General features: G+C 33.7%; 1 protein-coding gene across 1 annotated transcript; it reads left to right on the top strand.

The window, feature by feature from the left end:
* The first annotated feature begins 1,405 nt into the window (after positions 1-1,405).
* Positions 1,406-11,214, top strand: LOC110883377 (sulfite exporter TauE/SafE family protein 3). Its single transcript, XM_022131150.2, has 12 exons — positions 1,406-1,879; positions 3,655-3,814; positions 4,527-4,727; positions 4,825-4,889; positions 5,903-5,930; positions 6,017-6,102; positions 6,655-6,741; positions 6,830-6,880; positions 7,382-7,603; positions 8,785-8,878; positions 9,943-10,083; positions 10,793-11,214. The coding sequence occupies exons 1-12, from the start codon at positions 1,664-1,666 to the stop codon at positions 10,876-10,878; spliced, it is 1,437 nt and encodes a 478-aa protein (XP_021986842.1). The 5' UTR covers positions 1,406-1,663; the 3' UTR covers positions 10,879-11,214.

Raw genomic sequence — 11,214 nt, forward strand, 5'->3', positions numbered from 1 at the left:
TACAATTTTCGGTTTGTGGTTTTTACTCATTTTTTACCGGTACCAAACCACAGTTTTTAATACTCTGGTAAAAGCTTTATTGTGCCATCATAATCAATACAAAGTCTTATTCAAAATAACGTATTTTTTGGTATCATAATCTGTAGCAAGTACGAGTATCATACCGAATCGAATCGATACCACTTAAACAACATCGATACTTGTACCCATTTTTTATAGTTTTCGGTTTTAATAACATAATTTGTCTTGTGAATGGTCTTGTAATACATTCACATCGAACAACTTTTAACTTTTGTGTAATTATATCTAATATAATATAATATAATTGTGAATAAACTTTTTTTTTTTGTTTTGTAGCGTGAAGAAATTTGCAATTTATACAATTTAAAATTAAGAGCAAGAACTTCTACTATCATGTATAATCACAACCAACGGCTATAATTCACAATTCACAACTACCAACAAACTCCAACTAACATATGAATTGTTTACGCCAAATACTAGCATGTTAAAAAATACGTGATAAATTAATATTATTGTTAAAATTTAGATAGCAGCTGTTACCCAGCGAGGTTCTCCTATGGGGGAAGTATGGTTTCCCGGCGAAGGTCAGTTTGTGCGGCGGCCGGGGCCCGATAGAACATCGCGTTCGGAGGCGGGGCTGACGGGGGATTGTCTTTAACAAGAACCCGGTGACACTAGGTCCTGTACATAGAAAGTCACCTTTAAAAAAAAATATATTTCATACATTTATACACAAAGGGTATAGTTATCCTATAAAGTCTCTTAAATTTAGGAAGTACATAAATATATAATGAATCACAAAATATAACATAATTATAATAAACGTAACACGACACTAAAAAAAACACAATGAATCGTAAAATAGACACAATGACACAAATAAAAAAGACACACTATCAAATAAAAAGACACAATAATCTAAATAAAAATTGTAAAATCTACAAGGTAAAAATCCAAAAGCAAAAAACCTAAAATTTAAGATCGTAGAGTTCGACGAAATGGTTTTAATGCCGCTAAAATAAGCTCAATTTGAGTTTGCTTGATACCCCTCCTACGACTTAATAGAATACTACGTATTTAGTTTTTTCTCTATATAAAAAACATTTTTAAAAACTAAAATGTGAATTCTCTCTATATAAATTAAAAAAAAAACTAAAATGTGAAATTAAATGTTGCAATAAAAAGATTTTAAAAACTAAAATGTGAAATTAAATGTTGCAAGCTATGACTTTTTAAATGTGAAACTAAAACCACATTTGTACCATGTGCCTTTAAAATCAAATTAAAACCCCATTTACACTTTTTTACACTTTCACCCCTTCTACTTGTCATTCTTACACTTTACCCCCCTCATCACCATTTAAATTCCAACTCACATTCTCACAACACTCTCATTCTCACACACAAAACACACACTTACACCGTACACACAAAACCCAAATTTCTTCAGTTTCCTTCATAAAATCTCGTGATCTAACCGCTCAAATTGCTTCAATTCGTCCAAATCTTCAATCAAACAAGTTCAATCGAAGATACATCACAACAATTTCGTGAAATTGGCGCGAGATTGGCGCCAAATTGCAGAATAATACGTGTAAACTGTGTGTGAATTGTGCAAATCGTTTAGGTTAACGTTCGAATGACGGAAATTGGAGTGTTTAGATGGAGAACAGTGTCGGTGATGGTGGTGAACTGTGTGTTGTTAGCGTCGGTGTGTGTTTCTGCTGAAAATGTAACGGCGGTTGCAACAGGTTATTATGGCGGTGATGATGAGCCGAAAACGACGGCGTATTATGTGAAACTGGTGAAGAGTTTGTTTCAGACTGATGGATCTGGTTATCAGCATGTTTGGCCTGTAAGTTGTTCTTATATGTTTGTGATTTTATGTTGAAATTATTATTAAAATATGAATTATTATTATTATTATTATTATTATTATTATTATTATTATTATTATTATTATTATTATTATTATTATTATTATTAAGCCTTAAAAATTGAATAACAAAATATGAAATTATTTGTGGAGTATTAAACTATGCAGAATGGTTGAAGAAGTGTTAAAATCTAAATGAATAACATGAAGAATTGAATGAGTACAACTACTTTCCTTGACATAATAATTGTATTTGAGAACAAATCTAAAGCTATTATAAAAATAGAAGTGGAATTGAATATTATTTTTATGAAGTTGTGGTCAATTTACTCAATTAGGGAGTGTTTGGATGAGTACTTATGTTACATTTTTGGATATGTGTTTTTATATCATTATTAATATTCAAAATATAAATTGAATGATTGCACCTGCTTTTAGAACAAATCTAAAGTTGTTATTAAAATAAAAGTGGAAATGAATATTATTATTATTATGAAGTTATGGTCAATTAGGGAAGGTTTAGATGAGTAATTCTGTTAGATGTTTGGATATGTGTTTCTATATATTATTGTTACTTTTTCAAGTTGTGAGAATGATTACTTTTAGCTTTATTGATGTGTGTCAATTAAAAGTCTTATCTAAACATAGATACAAAATTCACCTAACAAGGACTAATAATGGATGCCACTTCCACTTGATGTGTTTGGATTTGGATTCAAGATTTTTCAAAGTAACTTTATATATATCTTTTATTTAAAAGTAGTATTGCAACCTTGATGATATTGTGTTCATTTTTCCTCCCTAAAATGGAAATTATTTTTCATCTTTTAAGGTCTCAAATTAGTTGCAAAATTGGCCTTTTTTTTAATAGATTTTCGTTAATTAGCTCCGATAAGGCGACAAGATTACGCTAATCGTTTGTTCATTAATCACAACGAAACACGCGGATAATAAGATGATGATACTGACCTTTTGACAAATTGACAATTTGAAAGTAACTTCATATTTTTTGAGTTAATTGCCCGGATGGTCCCTGTGGTTTCACGTTTTTTCACGTTTAGTCCCTACCTTTTGGAAATAGCAGGTATGCTCCCTATGGTTTGTCATTTTGTTACTCGGATAGTCCCCTGACGTTTACTCAGGGGACTATCCGAGTAACAAAATGACAAACCATAGGGAGCATACCTGTTATTTCCAAACTAAATGACATATACTCAGGGACTATCCGAGTAACAAAATAACAAACCATAGGGAGCATACCTGCTATTTCCAAAAGGTGGGGACTAAATGTGAAAAAACATGAAACCACAGGGACCATCTGGGCAATTAACTCTATCTTTTATTTTGAAATAGTATTGTAACCATGATGATTTTGTGTTCATTTTCCTCCCTAAAATGGAAATTATTTTTCATCTTTTAAGGTCTCAAATTAATTACAAATTTCTCTTTTTTATTTTTAGTTTTCTGAATAGAGTTCATTAATTATCCCCGATAACACAAGATTACGCTAATCATTTGTTCATTAATCACAACGAAACACGCTGCTAAATATGTACAAAGTCAAATATTTGCAAGTATCAAATGAAGTAGCTAGTTAACAAAGTTCTGTTACATCATTTACATGAATCATGCCTTTTTTTCTCTTTAATTTCTTGGTGTGGTTGACCTTGCTTTACTGTACCAAATATACCATTAAATGTTAATAATGTTACAATGAAATAATAACATAAATATTTGTTAAATATCATAAACAGGAAATGGAATTTGGGTGGAAAATTATTCTTGGTAGCTTTATTGGATTTTGTGGAGCCGCATTTGGAAGTGTAGGTGGAGTTGGAGGTGGTGGTATATTTGTGCCAATGCTTACCTTAATTATTGGGTTCGATGCGAAATCCGCTACTGCAATGTCAAAATGTAAGAATAAATCATATCCAACATATATCACTTTACTTAATTCCATAAATTCACATGTTTTGTTATTAACTACGCCTGTAAATGAACTGAACGTTCATGAATTGTTCGTGAATTTGTTTGGCGGGAAGTTCGTTTATTTAATAAACGAACGAACATGAACACATGTTTTGTTCGTTCATTTATGTTCGGTTATTTACATTTGTTTATGTTTATTCGTTTCAATTTAAATACATTAGTATATATTTATATATATATTCAACATAAAAGAAACTTTCTAACTACTTATATATAAATATAACTATTGGTAATTGGGCTTTCTAGTAATAAAAATGGGGTTTCCAATGTAATTTATCGTGATTAATCACTAATTCATATAAAATTACTATAAGTTCATTTATATTTAGTAAATTATATTCATTTATGTTCCTATAATTATGTTCATTTGTGTTGTTTATTGTTTGTTAAATAATGTGTTTTTAAGTAAGTTCGTTTATATTCGTTTACGTTCGTGAACTGTTCATTTAGGTTTTAAACAAATGAACATAAATGAACATGAACATGCCTATTTTCTTAATAAACGAACATGAACAAAAAAGTGTGTTCGATTATATGTTCCTGTTCGGTTAAAGTTAAATGAAGTAACACGAACATGCCTCTTTTCGTGTTCGTTTAGTTCATTTAGAGGCATGTTATTAATAATTGATTATTTCAGGTATGATCATGGGTGCAGCAGCCTCAACCGTTTATTACAATCTTAAACTAAGGCATCCGACACTCGATATGCCAATTATTGATTATGATTTGGCATTGCTTATTCAACCAATGTTGATGCTTGGAATAAGTCTTGGAGTTGCATTTAATGTGATTTTTGCTGATTGGATGGTTACGGTTTTATTAATTATTCTTTTTATAGGTATTTTTATTATGTTTATGTTCGATTTTATATTTTTTGTACCCCCTTTGGTTATTTTACTAGAATGACATTTCATCTATAAATGGTAAATCTATAGGCACATCAAGCAAGGCCTTCTTCAGAGGTGTTGAAACATGGAAAAAAGAAACAATTATGAAAAAGGTAATACACATGTTAATTTCAGTGTTTACAAGTTCTATGAAAAAGGTTAACTTCTATTGAATTACTTTAAAGAGTTAAATGCCATTTTAGTCCCTGTGGTTTGAGCCATTTTGCCAGTTTAGTCCAAAGGTTTCATTTTTAACCTATGGGTCCAAAAAGGTTTCACAGTTGCCATTTTAGTCCATTGGGTTAACTTCATCCATTTTTTCTATTAACGAGAATGCCAATTTGGTTATTTTGTATGTAATTCTGTTAACTAAAAGGGCAATTCAGCCATATAAAATGACCGAATTGGACTTCTCGTTAACAGAAAAAATGGATGAAGTTAACCCAGTGGACTAAAATGGCAACTGTGAAACCTTTTTGGACCCACAGGTTAAAAATGAAACCTTTGGACTGAACTGGCAAAATGGCCCAAACCACAGGGACTAAAATGGCATTTAACTCTACTTTAAAAGAAGAGTAAAATGCCATTTTCTTCCCTGAGTTTTGGCCAGTTTTGCGACTTTCGTCCAAAGGTTTGTTTTTCCGCATCCGGATCCAAAAAGTTGGAAATCTTGCCATTTTCGTCCAGCTCGTTAACTCCCTCCGTTTTTCTCCGTTAAGTAAGGGGTATTTCCGTCTTTTTTGTTAACTTAAAGGGTAGTTCGGTCTTTTTCACTTCATGTAAAAAGACCGACCCTGAAAAAGATCGAATTGCCCTTTTAAATTAACAAAAAAGACGGAAATACCTCTTACTTAACGGAGAAAAATGGATGGAGTTCACGAGCCGGGCAAAAAACGACAAGATTTCAAACCTTTGGACGAAAGTGGCAAAACTGGCCAAACCTCAGGGACGAAAATGGCATTTTTGTTCGAAAGGTAATATGTGTTTACACTTATAGAACTGGTTTTGTTACAGTACATACAGTATCAAACTAATTATTTGCACTCCTAAACAATTTCATAATCTGTTTATCCAAACATGAAAACTAATTATGAAGAGTTTTTTTTTTTTTTTTTTTTTTTTTCAGGAGGCTGCTAAGCGCATGGAGAGCAATGGTTGGTTTATTTAGCCCTAGTTTCATCATCAACCCGCATAAAATTAAATATTTAAATTAAATTATATTACTCTATATAAACCACAGACGGCGCTGAGGTAGAATACAAGGTTCTTCCTGGTGGTCCCAGCAATGGAAGTACAACCAAACCCGAAAGAATATTGAAAGAAGAGGTGAATTTAGGGATGAGTTTTTTTCCCCAAATATCCGTACTCGTACCCGTACCAATTTTAGGTATTCGGTACATGTATTGGTACCCAGTTTTATTGATTTCAGTATCGGTACGGGTAAAACGGTATTGGTACCGAATTTTATATAGAACTTTAAAAGTTTTGTTATATTATCTTTATTTCGTATTATGGTATTGGTATTTATGAATTATGATACTCGTATCGATTTTACCTATTTGGTACCCGTATCGTATTGGGACTCCTACCGATTTTACCTATTCGGTACTCATGCCGATTTTACCTATTTAACACCCATATTTGTGCTCAAAAATAAAATAAAAAGAACGTGGTACCAAAGCTGGTACCCTTCCGAAATACCCGTACGGTACAAATATATTCGGTACGGTATTTGGTACCTAGTTTTCTTCAAATTCGGCCCTGTTATTTTCGATACCGGTACCGTACCAATCCCATCCCTAGGTGAAACCATTGCAAACAAGCCTGATTCTTTATATAATTTAAAAAATATATATATTTAATATGTTAACATCTCAGGTTAGTATCCTTGAGAATGTTTGTTGGAAAGAACTAGGACTTCTTGTCTTTGTTTGGATCGCGTTCCTCGGTCTGCAAATCGCGAAGGTAGTTTATATTTTATAACATAACTTGAACATTACATTCGTTTCAAAATCTTTACATTGACTTATGATTTTGCATATGTTGGTGACAGAATTATACATCTACTTGTTCAACATTGTATTGGGTGCTAAACTTATCACAGGTATACTTTCCACCTTTTTTTTTTTTTGAGTAAAATGTCATTTTCGCCCCTGAGGTTTGGTCAGTTTTGCGACTTTCGTCCAAAGGTTTGTGTTTCCGCATCTGGATCCAAACGGTTTGAAATCTTGCTATTTGCATCCGGCTCTTTAACTCCATCCATTATTCTCTGTTAAGTTAGGGGTATTTCCGTCTTTTTTGCTAACTTAAAGGGCAATTCGGTCTTTTTCACTTTATGTAAAAAGACCGAATACCCCTGAAAAAGACCAAATTGCCCTTTAAGTTAACAAAAAAGATGGAAATACCCCTGACTTAACGGATAAAATGGATGGAGTTAACGAGCCGAATGAAAATGACAAGATTTCAAACCTTTTGGATCCAAATGCGGAAAAACAAACCTTTGGACGAATGTCGCAAAACTGGCCAAACCTCAGGGACGAAAATGACATTTTACTCTTAATTAAATCATCTTATTTCAACTTATATTGAATCATTGGTCGTGTAGATTCCAATTTCTCTTGGGGTATCTGGTTATGAGGCGGTTTGTTTATATAAAGGAACACGAGCTATATCATCAATGGGCGATTCGGCCAGCAACCTTACCATAGGACAGTTGGTTTTGTATTGTTCTTGTGGTGTTCTAGCGGGTTTGGTTGGTGGCTTACTCGGCCTAGGTGGCGGTTTTATTATGGGCCCACTCTTTTTGGAGCTTGGAGTACCTCCACAAGTGAGTTTTTGTTTTTTTTTTTTTGTTATTGTAAAAGTCACAAATTACTATCTCTTAAAACAAAAGGTCGGTGGCCTTATACTTTCAAAATATGACTAAATTACCCCCAAACTTTCAAAATAAGAACAAAACACCCTAAGATTTCACAACGACAACCCTTTTTCTTTAAGTAAGTTACACATTCACTTCTAACTTTTGGTAATTGACGACCCTCCAAACTTTTCTACAAAATAACTTGACGCCTCATTTTGTTTAAATTATTTTTACGACTTTACACCGACGAACGACACATTATTATACTTTTTTATATATGCCTAACCATAGTTGTTAATAGCGACCATAGCGGTCGCTATAGCGCGCTTTATGGCGATGCGACTATGTGTTGCTATGTTGGTTATGGCGATGAATAGCGAGCTTAGCGACAGTTTGGGTTTTTTTTTTTTTTTTTTTGATGTTAATATCAATTAGATATAGCTATAAAATAGCTGGATTTATAGGTTTTTGTTAAATATACATGTAAAATATCATATATACAAGGGTATTTTGATGTAATATACATATAAAATTTTCAAAATTCTTTTTCTAGTGTAATCGCTATTTATAAAATAGCCGTCGCTATTTGTCGCTATTCGCTACGTAGCCTATAGGTGCCTTGTCGCTATTCGCCATCGACAACTATGTGCCTAACCACGTTAATGCCTAAATTACTTTTACGACTTTACACCGCAACGACTGAGACACTCTTTTCTTATCTATGTCTAATGACGTAGGCTATCTAAATTAATTTTACGACTTTACACCGCAATGACCGAGACATACTTTTTTTTATCTATGTATAATGACGTTAATGTCACGAACGTACCGTGTGTAACAAAGTAAAAAACGCGTAACGTCACGTGCGGGCACCAAACGTTAATGCCATCTTTGTACATTATAACCGCAATGCTCTTATAGGGTACACTGAGTTCGATCGGATACGTCGAAACACGCGTTTTCATATAACGTGCCGCCGGCTATAAACAACTAGGGCGCTGCCGCCGCAACACGCGGCCTATGGCAACAATCTAATTCAAACTAAAACGAAAGAATATATAGAATGTTTTTTGGTTGTTAACCTTTTTTTTTATTTAACTTTTTTATCTAATATGAAAGAAAGCTCTAACAGAGAATAAGTTATGCAGGTTTCAAGTGCAACAGCCACATTTGCAATGACGTTTTCGTCATCTATGTCTGTTGTAGAATACTACCTTCTAAAGCGTTTCCCGGTTCCTTATGGTAAGTGCATAGCTAGAAACAGGTCAATTTGCCGAAACTATAGTTTTAATGCATAAAATCTCCTAAATCTTCAGAAAAACATATAACTATTGAAATAATATTCTTCTTGTAATTATATTTGTCACATCAAACCTTTGTTAAAGAAATGAACTTTTCGGATAAAAAGCTTTCTGTTTGTCACACCAAACCTTTATTAAAGAAAGAGTAAATTACGTTTTTGGCCCCTGTGGTTCTATCACTTTTACTATATTAGTCCAAAGAGTTAATTACTGTTTTCGTCCCTGTGGTTTGTCAAAAATCACTATTTCAGTCCATTAGTTTAAAAATTGCGATTTTAGTCCCTGTGGTTTCACTTTCGTAACCATTTCAGTCCACCTCGTAACCATTTCAGTCCCTGTACTTAACAGAATAATGGATTGAAATGGTTACGAAAGTGAAACCACAGGGACTGAAATGGTTACGAAAGTGAAACCACAAGGACTGAAATCGCAATTTTTAAACTAATGGACTGAAATAGTGATTTTTGACAAACCACAGGGACGAAAATAGTAATTAACTCTTAGTCCAAAATAAGAATTTTTAACATATTTGCCCTCATGGTCTCTATAACTAACCATTTTGGCCCCTAAGTCTAACAATTTTGGGCCCCATGGTCTCTATAACTAACCATTTTGGCCCCCATGATCTCTAGACTTAGGGGCCAAAATGGTTAGTTATAGAGATCATGGGGGCAGATATGTTAAAAATTCTTATTTTGGGCTAATATAGTAAAAGTGATATAACCACAGGGACCAAAAGCGTAATTTACTCTTAAAGAAATGAACTTTTTGGATAAAAAGTTTTTCGGGTCAACCCAACCCGCCCTGTTTCAACATGTACAAAAAGTTACTTATTACTCAACCCGTCCATCTTTCCACTTTAAATCTTTGTCAATTGTGAGTGTGAAAAACTGTGATTATGGGCCGGGTTTATCTAATGCATGCATCGATAGGTTGTTCCAAGGGTCTTTTATTCTTTTAAGATTGCTTATCCAAACCGCTTATCTTATTATTTATATATTGCAGCTGTTTATTTTCTAATTGTGGCAACGATTGCTGCTTTCATCGGGCAACATGTGGTGAGAAAGCTGATTATGATACTAGGACGGGCTTCGTTAATTATATTCATCCTCGCCTTCACTATATTCGTTAGCGCTATATCATTAGGTGAGTATTTTGATTTATTTACTACAAATATATATGTTGAAGCATCGGTTGTCAGGGTTGGGTCTTGTAGTCGCGTGGATCGGCTCTACCCTTCTCATGCTTGAGACTAGGGGTGCAAACGAGCCGAGAAAAAGCTCAAAATGAGCCAAGCCTTATTGATCCCGAGCTCGAGCCTGGCATGTGAAGCTCGTGAGGCTCGTCAAGCCTTATTGAGCCTTAGTGTAATATTAGTTTTATTAGTATTTAATAACATTTACCCGTTACTTAAAGTTGTTTGGTAAACGAGCCGAGCCGAGCTTATTTAAACTTATTTACGAGCTGAGCCCGAACCTAAAAATAAGCTTGTTTAGTAAACGAACCCGACCCCGAGCTTCACTTATCGAGCTAGCGAGCCTAAACAAGTCTATTTTTTATTATTTTTAGAGTAAACTTCCGTTTTGCTCCCTGTGGTTTGGTCACTTTAACGGTTTTGCCCCAAACCTTTAAAAATAGCCATTTTACTCCCTGATGTTTTGGTTTTGTTGCCAGTTTGCTCCCTGCGGGGAGCAAAATGGAAAAACAAACAATTTGGATGGAGTTAGAGGCAGGGAGCAAACCGGAAAATGGAGTTATTTAATATATTAATTAATAGATAATAAATGAGACCGTAGCCTGTGCTTCAATCATTAAAAAATGATAAAACTATATGGGAAAATTATCTTTTTTACAGGTGGAGTTGGAATATCAGACATGATTGGGAAATTTGAGCGACACGAATACATGGGATTCGAGGATCTTTGCAAGTACGAGGTCTAAAACAAGATTAAATTCATTTCTCCAAACTAGAATTTGTCGAAATTCTATGCTATGGTGACTTGTACCTCGTGCTGCGAAGGATGTATTGTGCGAAGAAAGGGAGGCTTAGCTCAAGATTGTTTCATTTATGCATGTCCATTTTAGATTCAAATTGCTTTTGAAAGTTACTGTTAATACACGGATGATCGTGGGACTTTGTTGGACGTTTGTTGTTTCGAACGAAACTTTCGTTGAAAATGTTTTGTGGTTCTGTTCGAGTTGATTTGTATAAATTTGTCGGTTGTTTTAAGTCATTTTATTGTTTTAAAAAGATAAAACTCGTTTTGTTTTGCTTTA

Source organism: Helianthus annuus, chromosome 1 (assembly GCF_002127325.2).
Source record: "Helianthus annuus cultivar XRQ/B chromosome 1, HanXRQr2.0-SUNRISE, whole genome shotgun sequence".
NCBI classification, from domain to species: Eukaryota; Viridiplantae; Streptophyta; class Magnoliopsida; order Asterales; family Asteraceae; genus Helianthus; species Helianthus annuus.

What these genes read in the sequence shown, in the direction of transcription:
- LOC110883377 (XM_022131150.2), top strand. Translation starts at nt 1,664, where the DNA reads ATGACGGAAATTGGAGTGTTTAGATGGAGAACAGTGTCGGTGATGGTG. An exon ending in ATTAATTATTCTTTTTATAG is followed by an intron (nt 4,728 to 4,824) that starts GTATTTTTATTA and finishes GTAAATCTATAG; the next exon opens with GCACATCAAGCAAGGCCTTC. An exon ending in AAAGAATATTGAAAGAAGAG is followed by an intron (nt 6,103 to 6,654) that starts GTGAATTTAGGG and finishes TTAACATCTCAG; the next exon opens with GTTAGTATCCTTGAGAATGT.